The sequence below is a fragment of the Manis pentadactyla genome, chromosome 2 (assembly GCF_030020395.1).
Source record: "Manis pentadactyla isolate mManPen7 chromosome 2, mManPen7.hap1, whole genome shotgun sequence".
Taxonomy (NCBI): domain Eukaryota; kingdom Metazoa; phylum Chordata; class Mammalia; order Pholidota; family Manidae; genus Manis; species Manis pentadactyla.
This window is the reverse complement of record NC_080020.1, coordinates 158,364,676-158,388,430: the sequence shown is the minus strand read 5'-3', so window position 1 is coordinate 158,388,430 and position 23,755 is coordinate 158,364,676. Positions and strand designations below refer to the sequence as shown.

Here is a 23,755-nt window from a genome sequence, read left to right as displayed (position 1 = left end):
GCTTTGCCCAATAGTATATGGCAAGGTGGGTTCTGGAGCTCTGAGTTCTGGGGCCCCTTGGGAATTTGCAGCTTCTCCTTTCCCTTTTGAACAGCTGCCCTTAGATTGCCTCACAGGGACCTTGCTCTAACCTAAAGGAGGACAAGTCCTACGGAGGAGGGCCAAGGCCCCCAACCAACAATGAGCATCAACCCCCAGCCATGTAGGTCAGACCATCTTGGACCTTCTAGCCCAGCTGACCCTCAGCCCAATGTGTGTGAACCCAGGAAAAACCAGCAGAGGAATCACCAGCCAACACACAGAAGTAATGTGAAATAATAAATTGTTTCTGTTTTAAGTTGCTAAGTTTCGGATTCATTGTCACACAACAATAGGCAACTGAGATATATGCAAAATGCTTCAGACATTGGCTGGGAGCTTTGAGAAACCATCCACCACACCAGCTCTCCTTCCGGGCACTTGACCCTTTCTCCACTGCTCCCACCCACTGCCACAGTCCTTCCTGGCAAATCCCAACATTCTCCTGGTGCTATTCTCCATAGGGTCTGAGCTCCAAATTGGCCCATTGCAGGAATCCAACTTGAGTTTCCTGGGACTAAGCCCCACAGTGACCCAGCTGACCAATACACCCCCAGCTTACTTGTGCATCGATGCCTGTGTTCATTCAGCAAATGTTGCTGAATGCCTGGCACATGCCCTAAATTCTTTTATGTGCTCATGATATATAAACAAGCAAAATGGATAGAAACCTCTGCCCTGTGGAAGTTGCACCCTAGTGAAGGGAGAAGGGGAAGTACCATAAGTAAAAACCAAATCATAGAGTGTGTTAGAAGATATTAACACTACCGGGGACTCAGGAGTACTGAGATTCAGCAAGGGGTGCATGTTGCAAGTTTAAATGAAGTAATCAGAGTAGGCCCCATTGAGGAAGTGAGACAACCAATCAGAAGGCTAGTGCAAAGGCCCGGGGGGTGGCATCATCTCTGGAGAACAGTCAGGAGCCTGGTATGGCTGCAGCGGAGACAGTGAACAGGAAGAGGTGTGTAGGAAAATAAATCAGAGAGAATTGTGTTAGGGTTCTCTAGAGAAACAGAACCAGCAGTAGACAGATAGATGGATAGATAGATAGGTAGGTAGATGGAGATTTATTACAGAAATTGGCTCACATTATTACAGAAGCAAAGAAGTCCTACAGTCTGCCATCTGCAGGCTGGAGGACCAAGAAAGCTGGTGGTAAAATCCAGTCTGGGTCCAAAGGCCTGAGAACCACAGAGGGACACCTCTGCTATATGTCTGGTGTCTAAAGGCCGTAGAATCAGGACCTCTGATGTCCAAAGGCAGAAGAAGGATGTCCTAGATCAAGAAAAGAGAAAACACCCTTTCCTTGCCTTTTTGCTCCATTTCAGCCTTCAGTGGGTTAGAAGATGAAGCCCACCTGCATTGGTGAGGGCATTTTCCTTACTTATTTTACCACCTCAAATGTTGATGTCTTCCAGAAACACCCTCACAAACGTGTTCAGAAATAATGTGTTAACAGCTATCTAGGCATCCCTTAGTCCAGTCAACACATAAAATTAATCATCACAGTAACCTGTTTTCCCCATAAACCCATGAGCATTCATTGGAATAGTGTTCCCTGGAACCAGTCTGGAAAATACTTAGCTAGGAGATAGTGGAGTGTCCAGTCCTCTAAGCAGACAGTCCCATGACCAGGGCTAGTTTCTGTATGTTGGGTCCTTTGGCTATGGACTCTTGGAAGGTGTCAGTGGGCAGTGTCCCGGTGAAGAAGAGACTCTGCTGAAACTGCAGGCTCCCAGCCTCCTGTGCCTTCTGACCCTGTGACCGTGGCCACGGGAGAGGATGATTCACTGCGGCACCTGTCCCAGGGAGAAGGGGTCAGGCACCCAGGTTCTGCTCCTTCACACATATGATAAATCTTAAAAGTGAGTTTGTCTTTAATATTTATCTTCCCTCCTAGGCTCCAAGGTCCTAGAGAGCATGACCCTCGTGTCAAGGTGGTGTAGGGAATAGGAAACGTCATCTGAATGAAGGAGCACACAGAGCTTTGTGAAGCCTTCACAGGATTGGGAGCCGCGCTCACACCCACTTGAGAAGGATGCAGCTATTGTAAGCAAGGCCAAGACTTGGAGCACAGAGGCACTCGGTGGCTACTAAATACAGAGGAACTAAACGTATTGTCACACCCTCTGGCCCCTAGAAGGCAGTGCAGAAGCTGAGCCTTGTCGCCACCTGCAGCCCAAAGGCCTCACTGCAAGCTCTGGACTGGGGACCAGATCCTGGATGGCCTGGAGTTCACTCCTTTTTTAGAGGCAGAGATTGGAATTTCACTTCGGGGAGAAGCAGACTCTTTGTTTTGCTAGAATCACTAGAGAACCCTTTCAGTCACTCAAATGTCAAATCCAACCGGAAATGTCATTAGATAACTCAAATGCCAGTGATTCTGGGCAAGATGCTAACTTTTCTCATTTTGTCAATTTCTGTATGCCCATTTATGAAATGGTTGTATGCTTTAGCAGAATGATACCCAGGAAATTTGGTTCCCGATAGAGGTTTTTTCCTTACTTTTATTGTCCTCCCTGACTGTAGGTTTAGACGTCCTTAGAACGGCCATGTGTCATGTGGCCTGTGGAGTTTTGTGTCCACATTTGAGCAGTTGCTTGTAGGGGCTACAGTAAAGTGCAGGTGTGGGATTGTGAGATGAAAATTTGGGTCAAAAGGGAAGCATGACTAGATTTTGAATCAGGTTGGAATAACACCTGGGTTTCAGGAGACCCAGAACACATCACCTTCTCCTAAAAAGTTGCTCCAGAGCTTTTTGGAATAAACACAAGGTCCTCTATTCATCACCACTGCATATGTCTGGAGCCTCTGTGGACACACACACACACACACACACACGCACACATGTGGACACAGGTTCGTGCATGCACACAGGCACACCACACATGCATGTGCACACATACATGCTTATGAGCACACACCTGCATGCACGCGCTGACACACAAACAGGCAGCCACCATCGGAACCTCCTTCAGATCTCTGTGGGGCTGTCTCTTTTGCCTGGAACATCTTGACCTGCCCCCACACATCCCCCATTCCTCACCTGCTGCATGCCTTATGCACTCCTCTAAATCCTTTCCTGACCCCGGCAGGTGGCACCACCTCTGCTCCCCACCAGCCCAGCTCCAGGTGCTGCCTGAATGAGAGGTTGTTACCACACTGTATCCCAGTCACCTGTTTACTAGGCCTGGGCCAGACCTACCGGTTCACCCTGAGATGTAAGCAGTGGATAAGCGCTAAAGTGTGCCTTTCCCATGAATTTTTGTAATGATAGTTCTGATTGGCTGGCTGGGGAATGAAGCCTTGGGTGTGAGCTCCAGGGAGGAGAAGGAAGAACTTTCCTGGCCTCTCTGAACTGCACCTCACAGAAGCTACTTCCGTTTCTCATTCTGAAATCTCCAGTGCAGGAACTGTCCATCATTATTTCTACCAGAGCCCTGCAGAATTTCAGCCTAAGCTCACCTCCTAACCCTCTCCTAGCTTCCCCCAGTCCCACTCCCCTCCCTCTCTGCTGTCTGAATGCACCAAGCCCCTTCTGTCTTGAGGCCTGGGCATTTGCTGTCCCTCTGCCTGGATGTCTCCTAGCCCCACTCGTCCTGTCCCTCAGCTTCAGCTCAAATGCCACCTCCTCAGAAAAATCCTAGACTGCTCCCCTGACTGCTCTCTGTAACGTTACCGTTGAATACCCACCACCTTCACCCTCTACCATACAAATTGCTCTTGCTTGTTTGTTTACTTGTTTAGTGTTTCTCCCACTCAATTATCAGCTCCTAGGAAGATTGATTTTGTTTGCCATTCTGGCCCCAGCCCCTAGAATAAGAGTAGAATAAAAATTTGTGTAATGACATTGTTGGGAGACGGGCCAGGTTTTTTCTTGAGCACCAGTGGGTCCAGCCCATGTGTTCTTCAGCAAGTTAACTCAGTGCGTTGAGTCTAGGTCCTCGTCTGTCACATGGGGTAAGGGCACATGCCTTGCAGGGTCATCCTGAAGGTGAACAGACACTTTTCTTAAATGCTCTGGCCCAGGTCCATGTTGGATGGATGCTGAATGGCAGTACAGGAGGAAGAGCACCTGCTCCCACTGCTCAGAGGCCAATCAAACCCTCTGTGTAATGGAGAGGGATTTGGGATCTCAGGTGAGTCCCAGCCCAGTGTCGCCCCCTGTAACAAGTCACCTCAGCTCCTGAGTCCCACTGTGCCCTTAAGCGCGACCCATCCGGTTCACCCTGCCTCTGCCTCACCGCTCCTCCCTGCTCCGACATGTCAAAACTCACCATTAATGGTACTGATCAATAGGTCAAATAACCGATTCACTGCAAAATATCTGATAGGAAAATTTTAAGACATAACTAACACTAAAATTGTAAGCCACTCAAAGCATCATCTGTGGACAGAAGAGGAGAGCCAGGTTCTTCCCAGAGCTTCTTGGCTGTTTCTAGAAGCTCTGGAGCCAATGCACTCGGGGAGGTGAGGCCCACCTTCCAAGAAGAACTCATCAAGTTACCCATAGCCTGGCAGTAAACATGGCATGTAGGGGCCTATGGCACTGGTTTCCTACAGCTGCTGGAACAAATGGCCACAGACTCAGTGGCTTGAAACAATAAAACATTTATTGTCCTGAGTTCTGGGGGTCAGATGTCTGACTTGGGTTTTCACTGGACTGAAATCAAGGTGTCAGCAGGCCTGTGCTTCTCCTCGACCATCCAGAGGAGAATCTATTCCCCAGCCTTTTCCAGCTTCTAGACACTCCTTGTGTTTGTTGGCTGTAGCCCCCTTCTTCCAACCTTCAGAATTAGCAGCACGGAGTCTTCCAGTATCTCAACTCTTATGGGGACCTCAATGGTTAGCTGGGCCCACTGAGATAATCCAGGATGGTTCCCCCACCCCGAGATTCTTAGCTTAATCACATTTGCAAAGTCCCTTTTGCCTTCCTTGCAGAATAACAGATTCTGGGGGTTGGGGTGTGGGCATCTTTGGGGGCCATTCTTCTACCTGCCACAACCCTGAGCAGGTTGAGCTTGGTTTGGGGCCACCAGCCTGGAACCCAGCTTCCCACCTCCTCTATCGACTCTGTTCAAAGTAGAACTCCGTGTGGGCCGAGGGCTCACTCTCCTTGGTGAGTCGTACTGGCTGCTGGGGCTCAGCTGGGCCACAGAGGAACCAGCCAGGCCAGGCAGCAGCCTCGAGCCTGAAGGCCGAGCCCCAGCTCCTCTGGAAGAAGGTGAAGCGTGTAGTCTGCTCGCCACCCTTGTACAGGTCCTCGATGTTCACATCCTGAGGGGCAAGGCAGTGGCTGCAGGCAAGCCTGCAGACGGAGATGGCAGCCCTAGAGGCTGCTGGGCATGACAGGCAGGCCCTTGGCCAGGGACCTGCCTCCTGCAGGTTCTGGGGGGGCAAGGGTCATGGCACTGGGCACAGAGGGAGACAGTGAACGCCTGAGGAGGCCATGTGGGCCTGGCTGGGAATCCACTCCCTGGGCAGAGATGCAGGGTCAGGTCTGCAGGGTGCCCCAGAATGGGGCGGAACCTCTCACCTCCAGCTGCAGGGAAGGCCCCTCTCCTGTCTCCACACACGCCAGGCAGCGACTGCCTCCCTGGGCCCCTAGGAAGATGGGGACCTTGAAGCGGTCCAGGCCTCTGTTGGGAAGTACACAGATCTTCTCTGGGAGGCAAGAGAGAAGAGAGCCAGGAGGTGAGAGGACCCCAGTCTGCAAGCTCAGCGAGCTCAGCATGGGCAGGAGGAGCTGGGACACCTGTAGGGGTCATGACCACCTCACTAGGACAGGCCTTCGCTGCTCCCTGCCGCTGGGCACTGTCTCCAGAGGCTGGAGGAAGGGAAGGGCCTGTGGTGCACGGAGTGTGGCTGTTCCGCGGGCAGAGGCTCCAGGTGCTCACCTGCACTGCAGCTGTCTGCCTCGGGGTCTCCCACCAGGAGCTGGCCATCTCTCACGTACAGGGCCCTCTGATCTGCACCCTTGACTCTGGGACAGAATGGCAGGGCTGACGGCCACTCTTCTCAGGCACCACCGAGCTCCAAGCCCTTCCGCCCCCACACTCCGCATCAGCACAGGGAGCATATGGGGGTTCTTTTCCCTTCCACAGGTGAGGGGTGGGGGCACTATTTCACCCCCAGGCAGGGGAACACCAGCTCACCCTCCAGGTGAGGAAGGACTCTAGAGGCTGGTGAGTTTCCAAGGCTGCGCCCCCACCTCCCTTCCACAGGCTGTGGCTCTGCGCCCTCTCTCTCGGGGCAGCGAGGGGGCCAGGGCTTTCTCACTGAGGGCAGGGAGAGGTTCCTGACGATGCCAGCTCCTTTCCATGCCCATTCTGAGAAATTACCTACTGAGGCTCAGATGCCTCTGGGAGGCAGTGAAACTTCACCCAGCTTTTCTGGGCCCACCCCAATTTTTCATAGACGTTTGCTGTCTTAGGTAAAGGGATCAATTGAGTGTAGGATGAGATGAAGTGTGATTTGCTTTTCAGACCACACCTAAAGGCTTTGTGTGGAAGAAAATACACTGAAAAAAAAAATCCAGTGATGGTAAATATGCTAACGTGGCCACCCTGTTCCGGGTGAGGCTAGAGCAGGACTGGATTACAGCATTTGGGGTTGGGTTCTAATGATCAGTCTGGGGAGGTACACCCCTTCCCGGGGAAGCTGGGAAGAAACCATGGCAAATGTGCAACTCCAAAGTCATGCAGATTAATTATTAGCTGGGTAACCTGGCTGGTTTCAAAGGTGCCGATCAGCAGCTCTTGTCCCAGGGAGGCTTCCTCCTTACCTTCTGGGGGCAGGACCTCTGGGCCAAGGCCATCGCCTCCAGGGAATTTTTCTCTCTCAATAACAGCTAATTATAATACCCTCAGCTAATGACTGTAAGTGTTTAAAGTACTTGTACAATAAAAATAAAGATCTGAGAAGATCTGGGCTTGCCACCAGGCATTGTCCCTCCAGCCCGGACAGCCAGGATTGTGGATAAGTCCTCTGCCAGCAGCACTGTCCTTGGAGAGCAGAACCCAGGCTAGACACCCCAGATGGTGATGCCTGCTTTGTCATTTGTGTGCTTCCCAGCCAAGTTGTAACTTCCTGGAGGCCCCAGCTGGCCCACCTCCATGTGGAGAGCAGGGTGGGCCCCTGGAGGAGCTGAGGAAATGCACCCCAGAGATCAAGCCTATTTCACTGTGGCATCTCATTTCTTGAAAGGTTTGAGGTAGTTTAAAACAAAATCACAGGCAATGAAGTGGTGAGCTGTATGTAAAGTCTCCAGGGCCAAAGGAGGCAAAATGCAAGTAAGAGCTGGAAACCCAGACTGGGAGTAAGGGCCACAGAGGCCAACATAAAAACATGCTGTCACTGGGATTCAAAACTGTCTTTACACTTTTAAAGAGAGGAGCACAGAGATGTAGAAGCTGAGTCCTGGCTGTGTGACATCGGGTAATTTTATTTATTTAAACTCTTTGAGCCTCGGTTTCCCACTCTGTAAAATGGGTTTGCTAATGCTCCCGTGGGTCACTCAGGATGGAGGCAAGGCATGGCAGGGCTGGCATCTTGCAGACCTCAGGGCAGAGGGTTGTTTGTTATTGTGAGGAGGACTAAGCTCAACTGTGGGGCACTTGAGTTGTCTAAGGTGAGAAGAGGCCGCATCCTCTGACTCAGCCTTCCTTCCCTCTCCCCAGGACCCCCAGGCCCCTGCTAGGAAAGGGGGACTCCAGGAAGACTTACATGTAGTATCTTGCCATGGGGAGGGAGCACATTCTTGCAATCAGGGGAGACGGTCCTTGCTGAGAGGAATGAGAGAAGGGCTGTCAGGGAAGAAGGTAGAGCTGAGGCAGACACCCTGTGGGCCCCTGAATCACCCACTCACAGCACGGAAGGGTCTCACCAGGCTGCTGACCTATAACTGGCCTGCCAGAATCCACCAAGCTTCCCCGCCCCAGCCCAGCACTCCAGGCAGCTCTCACCCATACCTCCTCACTTGGGGCCCTGTGGGGCATGCAGAGTGGCAGGGCTGTGAGCCTGTGATGGCAGTGGTGCTGGCTCTAGGAAGCCAGGTAGTTGAGCAAGGAGCACTTCCCAGAGCTGAGACAGATGGGGTGTAGTCCAGCCTCACGGTTTGAGGAGGAACTTGGTTCAGACCCTGTCTGGCTTCCCAGCCTGCTCTAGTCACCAGGCTCCCAGCCTCCCACCTAACAGGGACTTAGGACCCAGCTGTAGACAAAGCATCTCCTGCTATAGGCCGGGTCTCCCTGTAGGGTCAGAAAACATCGAAAGGCCTGCACTGTTCTGCCAAAACTGTGAAAGAGAGACCATCTAAACATCCCATTCTGCTCCAGAGGGAAAACAGGACAGGCTTCATAGACAGAGAGACGTGTTTTGGAGGGTGAGTGATCTAAACTGAAGCCAGTGTTCCTGTATTAACCCCAGACCACAAAGCTTCATGCGGCTCTGCTCCTACTGTTGGATAATCCTGCCCAAGAGCTTTTCCCTAACTCACCTTCCAGAAGCCCATTCCAGAATCTAGCATGCAGAGAAACTCACAGCCATCAGGGCACAAAGGGGTAGGAGTTGGAAAACAGCCCAGAAAAGTAAAGGCAAGGATAGTGAGGGCTGAGGTTTATGGAGCAGGTCTGGTTCTCACCAAGTAAGATGGGAAAAGAGAAGAAGAAAAAATAAGACAGCAGAAAATAAGAGGGGACAGGTGAAAGGGAGGCAGAAAGAAAGGAGCAGGGCTCAGTGGAGGGAGGGCGTGACACTGAGGGACATTTTAGGAAGTGGTCAAGGAGGGACAGGCTGATGCTGATAGCAGGGCTTCCCCTCCTTAGCACTGAGCTCCGTGGCCTGGGGGTTAGAAGGAGGATTGTAGCCACGGTGGCCATTAGTACTGGATCTGCCCCCTTGGTCACCTTGGACAAGTCATTTCCTATCCCTGGGCTTTGCAGGGGTAGTTCCAGGGTTGATGAGAGTGAAGATAACAGGACACCCATCTCTGGGAGGACAAATTCTGGATGGATGTTGGTGATGGCAAATCAAAGTCTCAGAGTTTTCTACATACTTTATAATTTCATCTGTCACCCTTATTCCAAGGAAAGATAATGGATTGTGCAAATGTTTAGTTATAAAGATGTTCACTGCATCATTTTTTATAATACTGACAAGTTGGAAATAATCTAAATGTCCATGAATAAGCTATTGGTTAAAAAATTATGGCAAATTAAGTAAATAAGAAAGTATGTGTACATGTACATTAAGAAAGTAAGTAAATAAGAAAGGTGATACTGTAAAACATTGTATGAAAGAAATGTTCAAAATAGATTAAGTGAAAGGGCATGTTATAAATAATGTAATAATGTGTACATCATAGTTGCGTTTAAACCCACAACGTTGAAAGACACGCATACATAGACACAAGTCTGCCCCAGTAGTGACAGCACTGACCTTTGGCCCACAGGATCCTGAGTTGTTCTTATCGTACCATCTCTTAACATTCTTCCTGTGTGAATCTGACTTTCTTTTGTTGTATAAATTAAGTTTTAATTTTTTACAAAATGAAGTGTTTTGTCAGAGTCATGGGTTCCCACAGACACCCTCCCCGCGACTCACCTGGAGGCTCGCTCAGCAGTGCTTCCTGGGCTGATGGTTCTGATTCAGCAGGACTTGAAGTGACTCGGTGATCAGCCAGCCTCTGCAACTGGTCCTCTAGCTCACTTCTTCTCTCACCCTGAAGAATATAGAAATCACCTGCAGCCCTTGTGATGCTGAAGACTCTGATTCCCTAGATCTGGGGTGGGACCTGACACTGCATTTCAAGCATGCAACCACGTCATGTTAATGCTGCTGGTCCTGGTCACACATGGACGAGCAGAGGATCCCCCAGTCCCGGTAAGGCAGCAGCACGGTCTCAGCGCAAGCTCCCTTGATGCTGGGCTCTCTCTTCTGTCAAACTAGCAGGGTCCTTTGGTTGTGGCAGCAGAGATACGGGCAGTCTGGTAGCTGTGACAAGGCCTGGCTGGGGAAGATCAAGTGGAGGGCCCTGTGTGAAGCTGGGCGGGCAAGCTGATGACTCAGCTGTCCATCAGTGTCCTCAAAGACTCAGTGGAAATTCAGTGCTGGCCAAGTCCAGCTGGATCATCTGGGGCCCCAGAAGCTTCCTGTCCTGGCCCAGCCCCAAATTCCAGTATCTCTCCTAAAGACCCATATCAGACACCCCCTGTCTGAGCTCTGCCAAGACAGTGATTGCATGAGTAGGAATGAGAAGCTGGCTTCTAGGGCATCAGAGAGCTGGGCTCCTGGTGCTGAGCATCTGCTGTGGTCCCTCCCAGTGCACCACACACTCCATCCCCAGAGCTTCTCCTCCCCTGTTGTGCCAAGTGACTTTCCACTTGGACACTGTCTCTGACTGTCTCAGATCTCTCCAATTCACCTGTCCTGGGTCAAATGCCACCATCAAACTGTCTTCTCCATGCTCTTTTGCACATCACAAAAGTGGCCTTCCCTCTCCTTGTCTCCCTACACATTATCCACATGAAATATGTTCTCTCTTCTGTGGAGCTAAAACAAACCTCTTTTTTGATTCCTCTGATATTTGGCTGCTGCCCCCTCAGACCCCTTGATACTGAATGACCCTTCACACCTTTCCAATTTTCCCTTCTCAGGTCCATTGTAGATTTCTCCTACATTTTAATGGCATCCCTAAGGCTGGAAGTCACAAGTCACAGTTCTAAGCACTTCTTTTCATAGGCCAGGCACTCGCCATTCATCCTTTCCCACAGCTGGAGCCATAATCTTGGTCTAGTGTCTCCCAAGCCCAGTCTGCACATCCTGCTTTATCTCCAGCAGTCTACAGGACACTCCCACGCACACACCACACACACACACCTGCTTTGGGCATCCTGTCATCACACACAACCAAATATATCTAAGGTCAGATTAGTCTCCTTCTCCAGCCCATTCATCCCTCCCAACTTCATTTCTCTCACTGCCGTAATTTTCCTCCAGGCAGTAAGATTCAAACCTAAGAACCACTCACAATTTCTCCCACTGCTCCCAAGTCTATGTCTGATTTGTCAGCAAGTTCTGATAAATAGAATATAGCTTTGTTTTCTTAACAACCATTAGACCTGTGCCTGTATTCCTGGTTTTTCTACCTTCAATCCAGCCCAACCTATGTGAGGCACCTGGACTCGGATTCCAAGGACTGCTTTCATCACCTCCCTGCCAGCCCTAGAATCTGCAGCGGCTGCTGCCCGTTGCACCACCATTGGGCCCTAATTTACTTGTAGAGTATGTCACTTCCTCCTGAACATGAAACCGCTCCCAACTCCACCGGGCACATGACTTCTTTTTTTCTTCCTAGTGGGCATCCTCAGATCCTTTCATGTCTTTACATGTCATCCCTCATCACCTTCCATTCAGATCTTTTGGCATTAGGGTCACTAAACACAGTATTATTATCTTCAGGTTGAGTATGTAGTTCTGCCAAATTATCAACTCAGAGTAATAGCTCAGACATGCAAAGTTACATCACTTAACCTCCAACCCTCAGTTTCAGCATCTATAAAATCATGGCATTAGATAATATGGTTATTAACATTCCTCCAAGATCAAATTATCCCTGATTCCCTGACTCAGGAGGGTCCAATGAGCCTTTCCCTTCCCACTGCAGCCCTACTCTGAACTCCTGCTAAGTTTCAATGTTTTGTCTGCTGTTCTGTGTACAGACACTGGATCCCCTTTCAAAAGGCTACAAGATCTTGAGCCATGAGGCATGGTTTGCAGCCACCTCCAGGTGCCTGAACTAACGCACATTGATGCTTGTAATGCAGAAACACCCAAGGCGGAGTTGAATGGCAGGTGGTTATAGACCTTGTCCTCCTGCCGACTATCTTGCCACTTTAGAAAAGCCCCCTTTTGCCCCTGGGCCGCCAACTTGTTGTCATCAGGATGAGAGGCTGGGCAAGGCCAGCATTTTTCAAAACTGTTTTGTGATGAAATTTTACAAAGAAACCTACTGAAAGTAAAAGGGATAATATGACCTGCTTTTGCTAAATCAGGGAAAGATGGAGACATCAGAACGCTGCTAGCATTTTCCCTGACCTCTGAACAAACACTGGGGCAGCTCTAAGGAACCTTCAAGCATCGCCCAACGGTGTTGAATACCACTAGCCTAGATGATTTCTTCTGAAATCACTTCCTCAAATCTATGGTTCTAAATATTTTAAAATCCTGATTTAACCTATACCTTTTCCTCAAAATCCTTCTGTGTGCCCTTAGACTTAGTCAGCTTCCCATGGTGTGGAGGGATACTTGGTTATCGAGAGAGCTTGCCAGCAGGAGTTAAGAGAGAAGGGAGAAGAAGAGGGGAGAGAGGGGAGAGAGGGAGAGAGGGAGAGACGGAGAGAGGGAGAGAGAGAACACTGCCCACCCCCCACTGACCTGCAGATCCTGGGCACCTGGAACCTCTGACTGATTTCTCCAGGGCATCTGAACTGAGTTTATACTGTCTGGTCAGGGTGGGTCAGGCCTGCAGCAATCTTTATAATTGGCTCCAGGATGGGGAAAAGGAGCCTCGGGATTTCAAAATGTCTTCAGCATGGTATGGGTAATAAGTGGGTGGGAGCATTAATATGTGTTTTTGAACGAGGAGAGACTCACCCGTAAAACCTTAGCAGAAGCCAGGCACTGGTATCCTTCTCATAGCTACTATCATTGACACTTATTGGTGGTTTTGGCCAGACAGTGCTGGGTCCAGGTGTCCTACTACCTTCCCTCAGTGCCCCATGGGGCCACATCCTTGGCCTTGAGAGGTGGGGGAGGCAAGAGAGAATGTGTCTGAGGGCCCCAAGAGCAGAGCATCCTCTGATGTCCAAAGCCAGGCTGCAGCCGGCAAGACAAGACAAGAGTGGGGGCTGATGGCACTGTGGCTATGATGGCCCTGTTTGGAAAGGTAAGGAGGAAATCTTCCCTTTTCAACAGGTTTTATTAGCTGGTATCTGCTTGATAAGACAGAACATCTAAGGACACCCACCTAGAGAAGGCATTGACCTTAGATCCCTCCTGGAACTGGGTAGGTTTCCTGTGCCCTAGACTGCTGGGACACATGACACGGTGTGAGTAGGGCAGTAGTAAAGAACACTGGGGCTTCTGAGTAGCATTAGTCAACTCAGTCCATCCTTCTATCCACCCATCCATCCATGCATCTGTCCATGTATCCATCCCTCTATCCATCTGTGTAAACATCCATCCATCCATTTACAAGGGGCAGAGAAGCCTGGGCACAGTGTTCTCTGTGGACCAGCCAACTCATTGTAATTCTCCCTCCCAGGCTATTTGCACAGTCCCACAAAGGGCTTGGGGAGGGAGCAAGAGAGGTCAGTCCAGCTCCCATTTACAGAGGTACGATGAGGAAAGATGGGCAGAGATGGAATGACTTCCGTTTTCTAAGGCCAGCAGTCATTCTTCGCCCCCCACCACTCCCTAATCTCTTATCCCTCTGAAGAAAGGGCCAAAGCATTTTAGGGGATTACACCAAGCAGTCAGTGAGTGTTTCCTGAGCATTTACACTGCTGCCATGTGACAAAGACATACAGGACTTGGTACCTGTTGTTAAGTAGCTAAGTCTTAAACACATAAAAAGATAGTTAAGGAGACCAGACCCTCTCATCTGTAGGACAAAGGCCAATTAGAGACAACAGAGGCAGAGAATCTCCTTGAGTAAATAAACAAATTCCTAGAATTGAAAGGACCTTAGATATGACATCATCAGCCTCCTCCAAATGGGGGAATCTGTGCTATGACATCCGTGAGAAACAGCTAATCAAGCTCTGTGTCAGCACTTCCAGAGTCACATGTCACAGAGACCCTCACAGTGTGTGTGGTCCTTCTGGTTCCAATTTGGGGGCACACAAAATATCCATCACGGGTCCCACCCGTGCATTCTGGAATTACACGGAGCAAGTACACTCTGTCGGAGGCAGGCCTTGGAGTCTTGAATGGGGCTCTGTGTGTATTGCTTCTTCATGTCTTTACCCTCTTCCCTTATGACTCGGTCCTGGGACCCTCCCTAACATTCTGGACACACTATTAGTCCTCGGTGCCTACAACTGGCACAAACTCCACTTGGTGTGGGTATTGCACCTCTGTAAATGCAGGCCTCCACTGAGAGCCTGCACTGAAATCGAAAGAAAGCCAAAATCACTAGCCCTTCTTCACTTGCACAGCCATGATGCCAAAGTCCCCCCCACAATCCTAATGGTGTTACATTCCTCCCACTTCTACTGACCCGGCCTGGCTCATCTGTGCTCAAGCCATTTGGAATTCTATCATTCTACAAATGATGAGGCAGTCACTTTAGCCTGAAGAAAGCTTCAAGGATGCAGTGAAATTTCAGCTGCTCCCCAAAGACTGGGTGCATTCAGATGGGTAAAGAGAGAGAAAGAATCCTCTAGGATGGAGAAACAGTTTCCACATTCTACATTCACTGGATTCCCATCATTTGCCAAACATTATAGAGGTGCATGAAGACAAACGGATATAGCATGACCTTGAGCTCACTTGAGGGGCTGCAGACCCAAGTCAGTTTATTGCAGTGTGGGGAAGTTAGCAATAGAGGTCGCACAGAGCATACCAGGTATCTCAGTACAGCAAAGGCTTCTCAGAGGAGGTGACAGTGTGAGATTACGGCTGTGCCTGGGAGCAGAGGTTGTGACCTTGGTCTGCAAAAACACATACTGGTGCCTGGAGCCCAGCTCCTGGTAACTCTAAGAGGCCTGTGGGAGGAGCTGTACCATCTGCTGCCCAAGGACTTCCCTGCATCTGTGCTGGAGCGCTGAGGTCTTCAGAGGCAGGCCTGCTGCCTGGCCCCCTCCTCACCAGCCCCTCAGCAGAATCTGAACATGCCAGGCTGCTCTAACAGGGCAGGTGCAGCTGGAACCCCTGGAGCTCAGCACCGGGCCTCTCTTCTGGCTTCTGCTCTCATCCTCCAGGGTTAGAAAGGAGCACAGCCCCTGGGACATAGCACTGAGGTGCAAAGGTAGTCCAGGAAGATCTAAACCTTGCGGCCACAGAGAATCTTCAACAAATTTAGTGTGATCAGCTTGTAAATAGAAAGGCAAAAAAAGGGGCTGATGTTCATTTTGCAAAGGAAAACGAGAAAATTCCAATCATAATAAAATAAACTCGTTTATTTCTCTTCCCTTGAGTATTAGTTATCTACTGCTGTCTAATAAGTGGCTCTAAAACTTAGCAATTTAGAGCAACAGATATTAATTTTCTCGTACGGTGTCTGAAGGTTGGGAATCTGGGGCAGCTTCGCTGCACAGTTCTGCCTCAGAGTCCGTCTTAGGCTGCACTCTAAGTGTGTCTGGGCTGCACCATCTGAAGACCTGCCTCGAGGGGCTGAAAGGGCTGCTGCCAGGCTCCCTTATGCGGCAGTTGGCAGGACGCCTCATTTTCCACTGCATGGGTTTCCCTGTAGGACTGCTTGGAACATGGCAGCTGGCTTCCCCCGAGCAAGTGAACAAAGACACAGATCAAGATCACGTCTTTTATAATCTAATCTCAGAGGTGGCATAACATTACTTCCGCCAGATTTATTGGTTACATTCCACTGGTACAATGTGGGAGGGGACACATGCAACGTGTGATACCAAGTGTGGTGGGGAGCATTGGCAGCTGCATTAATTTCTTAGGGTTGCTGTACCCAGTTACCACAAACCTGGTGGTTTAAAACAACAGAACTTTGTTCTGAGCTCAGGAGGCTGGAAGGCCCTACTCTCTCCCAAAGCTCTGGGAGAGAACACCTCTGTGCCCCTTCCTGGCACCCAAAGGTTGCCTCCATCCCTGGTGTTCCTATTCCTAGCCTCATGGCAGTACACCTCCAATCCTTTCCTCCACCTCACCTGGCCCTCTCCCCAGGGTCCCCTCTGTGTCTGTCCTCTTCACTTCTAATAAGGGCACCAGTCATTTGGATTTAGGGTCAACCCTAACGCAGCATGGCCTCTTAACAGACCTTATTGCATCTGCAAGGACCCTATCTCCATATCACAGCACAGGCTGAGGTTCCTGGAAGCTCATGGTTTGGGGAGGAACACTATTCACCCAGCACGAGAGCACCCCCCTCACAGGCTGAGTCCCACACCTTGAAATCTCAGGGGGCTGTGACACCCCCAGGTACAGGATTTTTCTTTCTGTAAGTTCCTTCCCCAGGGGAGTCCAGCCACTCTACCCCACCGTATCCTCCTTCTTCATGGCTTTGCTAGCATCTGCTCTCTGATTTTCGTCACGGCTGACCACAGCAGGGAGCTCAATTCAACTTGAATTTCTCTCTGGGGGAGTGGAAGCCAAGGACAACCAGGGATAATGTTTGCTTTGCTTACCTCGAGACTAATTTTTCTTACTATTACATAAGCAATCCGTCCTCATTGTAAAACGATCAGAAAATACAAATAACAAAAAGAAAAAGAAAAATCGCCAGTAACACCACAACCCTGATGTTGCTAAAACTGAAGCAAACTCAGACTTTCACCTACACCAAAATACATAGCTAGGCATCTTTAAAAACTAATTGAAACAGAATTACAAGGTATGCTACTTTGTAACTTGCTTTTTACACTTAATATGTCACAAGCATCTTTCCATGTGAGTAGACACCAGCATCTTGGATTTTAATGGACCTGGAGTTTCAAAAGGTAGGACATGATCTGCCCACCTTGGGTCTGAGCTGCGCACCACCAGCGCCCTCCCCTGTCCATGGCTGGAACACGAGGGTAGAGGTGGGAAAGGCAGCACAGGATGGCAGCCGAACTGCAGGGAAGGGGGAGTGGCTGGATCCCTGACCCTACGGCCACCCTCCCGCTCCTGCACAGTGGTGAGTATGGGACCTCATGTGGGCAGCTGGTGGCCATAAAAGGCTCACATGGGGACAGGCTGGCCTGTGGGGCTCAGAGGCACTGGATAAGTTTCCATGAAGCATGATGGATTTCCACCACTCCCCACATCCTGACCCTGCGGGATCTTTATTTGTGACTCCCGGTGGATCTTGCATGGTCTTTACAAGCTTCCATACCAGTACCACCACCCAACAGGGAAAGAGACTGTGGACTAAACCCCAAATCTCAGAAAGATTTACCCAAACTGGGAACCAGGAGAAGGGAGAGGGGCCGTGTGTCCAGCCACTCAGAGGGGGTTCCTGAGAGCAGAGCAGGGGTGGTCACCTGGGGTCTCCTCGCAGCCAACCCCACCAAGCTGCCTGTGCCCAGGGAGTCCAGGGGACAAGGTGCCCTAGTCACACTGCTGGAAATAGAAGTCCGTGATGGGGTCCCCTAAGCTGGCGTTCTCCGGGAGCTGGGTGAGCCGGAGAGGCTGGTCCGCTTCAGGCACAGTGCAGAGGAACCAGCCTGGGAAGGCAGCTGACTCAAAGCTGGAGGTGAGCCCTGTGTCCCGCCGGTAGAAGGTGAAGCTCTTGGAATCCTTGGCACCGAGGTAGAGCTCCATGATGTTTACTGGCTGCCAGCAGAGGGAGGGCAGGTGAGGGGCGGGCAGGTGAGGGGCGGGGTGAGGGCCACAAAGGGAGCGAAGCCTGCAAGGAGGGGAGCTCGGCCCTCAGTGGCTAGGAGGCCCCAACGGGACTCACCTCTAGTGTCAGAGCTGGTTCCTGCCCCGTCCCACACGACAGGCACTGCCTTCCCCCCTGGACCCCCAGGATGACTGGAGAGAATGTGGCATCCAGAGCACGACTGGGGACAACGCTGATCTCCTCACCTAAAGGAAGGAAACCAGATGCAAGGCTTTGGGAAGCAGGACATCAGTTAGGCATCCTATCCCCAGGCTCGGCAGGAAGGGGGCCTCTCAGTGGCTGTCACCCAGGGAAGTGGTCTCCTGCCACCTGGCTCAGGGGACAGCAGGACACTTCCCACTTCCCACACCCATGCTTCCCCTGCCCAGTGCCAAATCTGCAAGTCTTCTCTAAGCCTCCCAGATATGACCACCTCCTTTAATGCCCCTTGTCCCTCTGGCCTCATTTCTGAAGCTTGTCTTGATAAGCCCCCCTTCAGAGTCATGTGAACATCGTTCCACCACCTGTGAGATCCTGGGAACAAGAGAGGGTCTCATTCCTGTCACATGCACACACACACACAGCCTTGCAGAGGAACCTGCTTGGCCCCAGTGCCTGGCAAGCATGTCCTGGGTGGGCAGGTGTGCTATTAGGAGAGGAGGACGTATCTCTGGGGGGACAGGCGGGGGCAGAAAGAGTAAGCTTGAGGCCAGATGGTGCCACCTGCTCTCTGGGTCCCACCATTCCAAGGGACCAGAGGGGCCCAGGGGAAGGGCCGGAACCCACTCCCGTGTGGGAATAAAGGTAGAGAGGCTGCTTTCATTCTCTGCTTAGCACTGCTCCCAGAAGGAGGACCCACGGCCTCCGAGAAGGGGAGCACACGCACTCTGGGAAGAATCCCAAGGCTGCAGCTGGCAGGGAGTGCGAGTCCTCCCTCTGTGGGAAGCTACGGCACAGTGTTCACCCTTGCCCAGAGCTTGGTGTTTTGATGCCCCTCGCACTGTGTCAGGCTGGGGTCTGGAGGCCAGTGCAGTTTGCATGACTGTTCGAAGCCATCTTCAGGCGCCCAGTCACAGGGTGCACAGAGACCTAGGGAAGCAGTTCACGCATTGCCACCAACCTTTAATGACCTTCCCTGCATGCAGCCCTCCTGCTAGAAGCTGGCCATCATGCAGGTAAAGCACCTTCAGAGCTGCATCTTTCATTCTGAAACAACAGGATGGGTGACAGTCAGGGGAGGCTGGGCACTCCAGGCTCCAGAAAGCCCTCCCATCTCAGACCCTGGCTCTCTCTCCACCTCTGTGCTGGGAGTAACAGCAGAGATTTCTCTCCCAGCCCTGCTGGGCTCACACCCTCTGATGGGACAGCCCACCACTTCCTGTTCTGAGTGGACTTGCTCCGTCACCCTATTCGACCTTTCCTACACCAACCAATGTCCTCTGTGTGCTACACTGGAAAGGAAATTGGATTGTGAGTCAGAGTGCTGGGGTCTCATCTGACACTGTCATTACTGCTGCTAAGTGACAACAGACAAATCACTTGCCCTCTCGGGGCCCAGGCTTCCCTGTTGCTAAACTAAGATGATGGGTTTTATAAAACCCAGGCTTCTTCCAGATTCAAATCTGATTCTTCAGTTATTATTGAAGACATCAAGGTGCATTTACTTTCATTTGGCCATGTATTCCCTACTAATTGAGGAATTTCTTTAAGTTTAAAATTCTTTCATTTTGCTTTTCAAATTTATTCTGCATCTAGGATCTCAGCTGATTTCCAGACATCCCATTAGGGGGAAGATGTATCCTAAAGTGAGTTTTCCCAGATGTTACATGGAACCAAGTTTGTTACATGCAGATGAGTTCAGTGTTGGCTAAACACAATTAAGGTCTACGTCCAAATTACTAATATGCTGAAGAGTGCTATGGTTCTCTTATAGGGATGCTGCAAAGCAGTATTTCCCACATTTACTTGATCAAGGAGCACCACTGTTAGGCAACTCATAGGATTGGGGTCCCACAGAATGCAGTTTGGGAGAAGCTATGCTAGACTCTGAGTTCAGCGGGAGTGAGGACCGTACTCACTCCCTGTTGCTAAGTCTAGGAGAGCAGAGAGCCTGGCTTAGTCCATGCCAGTGGACAGACAGACTGATCGACTAAATAGCTTTGTTGCTGCTTTGTCTCCCCGGGCAGCAGGAGGTGGTGGAACAAAGTGGCTGAACTGGCATCAGTTCACCACAGTGGGTGGTAACAACAGTGCTCCAGGCCAGGGCTCCTGACTTCCGCTCACTTTATGGACAGATGAGGCTGCAGCTCTCCATGGGGTGACTCACTCGTCCGTCCCCTGTTGCGTCAGGGAACCCTCAGGAGGTGGCCTGCCCCACCCGGAAGAAGGCTGGGGGAGCTTCTCTGAAGGCAGTGAGGTGCTGCTCAAACTCCCCAGCTGCCCGCCTCCCTATGGGAGGCCCTCCCTCCCTGGAAAGGCCAGACAGCAGGTCTACCTGGATCTCCCCATCACCAGAGGACCCAGCCAAACCACAGGCTCAGATACTCACCGGAAGCACAGCGCCCCACTCAGGACCATCTTGAGCTTCACACTGTGCAGATTCTCCTAACTTGAAATAACAGAAAATCTTAAGTGGAGACAGAGGCTGAGCTGGCAGGGGCCAACCCTCCATGCCACCTCCTTACCCCCTCTCCCCCACCCCGCCCAGTGTGTGAACAGCCCCCATGGGGCAGGTTCTGGGTCTGGAGTCGGGAGAGAACCCCAGTCCTGCTAGGGCGGATGGAGTCCAACTCCCCAAAGGACACCTCAGAATGTGCTTCCCTCCTGCGGAGCCTGAGGTGTCTGCCTGCTCCTCCCAGGATGCCTCGGCCTTTTTAATGATGCGCAAGGGAGGGCCCTGAAACCACCGAGACTGGGAGGAGCAGGGTTTCCCAGAGGGATTTCACACCACCCTGCATACACTAACGCCTGCTGCTCATTATCTCTCCCAGGGAAGGAAGGCTCTGGAGACAGTGCTCTGCAGTAATTCTGCAGACTCCCCGGGGCTTTCCAGCTCTTCCTGAGCGCTCAGCATCTGACCTCAGGTGCTTCCTGGCCCAGAGGCCTCAGAGCAGCAGCAGCTCCTGGAGAGCAGGTTTTAGGACAACCCCCTCCGCTCCCTCTTGGCTCCTTCGCGCCCTCCTTCCTGCCTCTGCCAGGCCTCTGGAAGATGCTGGAGGCGGGTTGCTCCCGCTTAGGGGATGTTTAGTCTACATACTCATTCTAGAAAAACCTGAATATCCAGATTAGCAAAAAAGGGAAAACATGCACCATCAGAAAACTAGTGACAGCGCGTTTTCCTCTGCATATAAATCATGTAACTATTGGCAGCTTTTCTCATAACTGCACCATTGAACCAGCACGTTTTCAACCTGTTATTTTCATGTAGCAAAATAACAGAAATATTTCCATACCAGATATGAATAACATTGAATAGTATTTCATTGTATAGATGCAATGTCATTTATGAATAGCAATCAATTATTATTAGTTCTTTCTGTAATTTTTTTTTTTTTTTGCTATTGAAAATCATGTTGTGACAAACATCTTTGTATCAACATCTTTGCTTAGATATATGATTTTTACTTAGGAAATAAAATCTAGTCCATACCACCTGTGATTGGTCTTTCTTCAATACCTAATTGGTCAAATATTATATGAGTATGAACAATTCGTGTGTTTTAATTCATCCATTGCTCTCTGGGATGAATGCGAATTACAGGGCCAGTGCATAACAAATAACTACTTTTTGAGTACAATTGATAAACATTTATTTTTAAGGCATAAGTTTTAAAGCAATTGTGGGTTATGGGTTTAAAAGTCCTTAAAGTGTTTAGGAATAAATAAAATGCCAAGTTGTTCAAGGGATTGAAAATAACCCAACATTTACATAATGCCACAATGTAATAAACACCTTTCAGAAAAATGAAAAATGTAGAGGCTACCTTATGCAAAATTTTTTAATTGACCATGAATTAACCAATTAGAAATGATGCTGAAATAGTTGCAAAAAAGAACAAAACAGAAGAGAAACTCCACAAAGAGTTGGTCTATAGGCAAAGTGGTATAAAGCAAACAGGCTTTCATTTGCAAACTACTACAGCGAAGCAGATATTATTGCACCTAGAAAAGTAAGATTCCATCTGCCCAGGCTGCCTTCCCTATTTTCCTGACCCCAGTGGATTGCACAGGGGTCCACAAGACACTGCTTGGGGCTTCATAGTGCTCTTGCTTCATTCGGCCTAATGAGATGTGATGTCCAAGATGGAAAGCCTCTACCGGCTCTGTTCTGCAATGCCTTTAAATGGGATGGACAGTAATTCAATGAGCTAAAAGGTGAGAGCAAGGCAGAGAACACACCGTTCCTAAGAAGATTTCCCCAAATGTGAAAATAAGGCAAAATGATGACTGGGAAGAAGCTACAATGCCTCAGAAGCAGCACACTGTCACTTCCACCATATAGTATAATCTTTAGACGCAAAGCACTAAGTCACCCGACACTCAGAGGAAGGAGAATTAAACGCCACCTCTTAAAGGGTAGTGTATCAAAGAATTTGTGGACATATTTTAGAACCACCACACATGGTGTGTGTTTGGGATAAAACAAATTTGCCTTAAGTAATACCATTCTAATTTTCAAAATATCCAAAATACGACACTTAGACAAATGCATAGTGAACTTGTGTCAAAGATTTATCATTATTATTAATTAAAGGAACCAACAGGATTATAAAGCTGATTCAAAGCTAAGTCAAGGAACAGAGGATTATGTGATCAGTCAGGAAGGAAATGGTGGAATAGATTAGCTAACTCAGATTTTTTAAAACCCACTGCTTTATGAATTGCAAGGCAATAAAACTGCTCCCTTTGGAGCTACCCTTTCTATGAAGCAGAAATCATTTTTAATTTATCAATCTTCTCGTAGTCCACATTTAACTTGACAGACTCTGCAATCTAAGCCCTAGTAATTAATGTCAAACAAAGGCGTGTGTTCCCGGGAGAACTGAGAAACTGTAGGTGGGACATGATTGGCAGTGCTCCAAGATGACCCTGAAATAATTCCTCTTACAGTCAAAACCAAATCCAGGAAGGCTGAGTCTACAGCTGTTGACCCCAAGACACAACACAGCGTCAGAGTGATTCTTTTACAGTTGGAATCAGACCATGGCACTCCTCTGCCCCACTTCTCTCTGAAAGTAAAAGGCAAGTCTCCACCATGCCAAGGCCCCACAAAGTCAGGTTCTCATTGTCCTCATCATTTCACTACTCCATGAAATACACTCAAGCCATGTGAGCCTCTTGCTCTTTCTTAAACAAGTCAGGCATGCTCCTGCCTCAGGCCCTTTGCACCAGCTATTCTGTCTGCCTGGAAAGCTCTTCTCCAAGATATCAGCATGGCTCACTCCCTTACCTCCTTGAAGTCTTTGCTAAAATATCACCTTCTCAGTGAGACCTACACTTCACCCCCCATGCTGTGCTCTCTCTCCTGCTCCCACATTAGCCCAGCCATGCTCAATTTCTTTCCACAGCACTCACATTTGTGAGCATTTGGTATACATCAGCTGTGTGTTATGTATTATGTGCACGTTTACCAGCTCCTCTAACCCTGCTGGAAGATAGGCTCACACAGGTGTTTCCTCTAGTTTCTTCACCAGTGTACCCCAATTACATAAGGCAGTACCTGGCATCCAGGACATCTTCAATGCACAAAGGTGCTTCGGCCCTGAATGAGCTGTATGCTGTATCACTTTGAAAAAGCTGGGGAATTGTCCAACATTTTGCTCACAATTATTATTTCATTTCTCAGAGAGCATTGATGCTTCTGGGTCCTCATTCTCTCAGTGTAGCAGCTGAGACTTAGGTGGACTAACTTTGGCCTGTGGGCTGAGATGGGCCCACTGATTTTTTTCTAAATAAAGGTTTATTGGAACATAGCCAGGCTCGTCTGTTTACACAGTCTGATGCCTCTGCCCTGCTGTGGCAGCGTTGGATATTCGTGATGCAAACTGCATAGTGTACAAAGCCTAAGATGTTTAGTACATGCCCTTTATAGGGAAAGTTTGCTGAACACTGGTCAAGACTGTC

General features: G+C 49.7%; 2 protein-coding genes across 6 annotated transcripts in view; both read right to left on the bottom strand.

Annotated features, from left to right (window-relative positions):
• The window catches only part of IL1F10 (interleukin 1 family member 10), a 50,133-nt gene extending 37,500 nt beyond the window's left edge, over positions 1-12,633 (bottom strand). Inside the window, exons 1-6 of one of the 5 annotated variants that reach the window (XM_057497012.1) lie at positions 12,514-12,633; positions 9,682-9,799; positions 7,804-7,862; positions 5,976-6,061; positions 5,615-5,682; positions 4,674-5,417 (exon numbers count right to left, since the gene is read on the bottom strand). In XM_057497012.1, the coding sequence (XP_057352995.1) occupies positions 5,143-5,417; positions 5,615-5,682; positions 5,976-6,061; positions 7,804-7,862; positions 9,682-9,799; positions 12,514-12,561 (654 nt within the window). In that variant the 5' untranslated portion in view covers positions 12,562-12,633 and the 3' untranslated portion in view covers positions 4,674-5,142. Of the gene's footprint in view, positions 1-4,673; positions 5,418-5,614; positions 5,743-5,975; positions 6,062-7,803; positions 7,884-9,681; positions 9,806-12,513 lie in introns of those variants that run through there. The other 4 variants (XM_036930692.2, XM_057497014.1, XM_057497015.1 and 1 more) reach the window with 4 other exon arrangements.
• Positions 12,634-15,608: 2,975 nt separating this feature from the next.
• On the bottom strand, positions 15,609-20,507 carry IL36RN (interleukin 36 receptor antagonist). Its single transcript, XM_036930690.2, has 5 exons — positions 20,437-20,507; positions 20,181-20,240; positions 18,753-18,838; positions 17,711-17,838; positions 15,609-17,583 (listed from the first exon to the last, which is right to left on the bottom strand). Exons 2-5 carry the CDS (start codon positions 20,207-20,209, stop codon positions 17,359-17,361), a joined length of 468 nt encoding a protein of 155 aa, XP_036786585.1. The 5' UTR covers positions 20,210-20,240; positions 20,437-20,507; the 3' UTR covers positions 15,609-17,358.
• Positions 20,508-23,755: the final 3,248 nt, after the last annotated feature.

Excerpts from the sequence above, each read along its gene's own strand:
- IL36RN (XM_036930690.2), bottom strand. The coding sequence starts at position 20,209 with ATGGTCCTGAGTGGGGCGCTGTGCTTCCG. Across the intron at positions 18,839-20,180 it reads AGTGGGGCGCTGTGCTTCCG|AATGAAAGATGCAGCTCTGA; the intron begins GTGAGTATCTGA and ends CTGTTGTTTCAG. Across the intron at positions 17,584-17,710 it reads AACCAGCTCTGACACTAGAG|CCAGTAAACATCATGGAGCT; the intron begins GTGAGTCCCGTT and ends CTCTGCTGGCAG.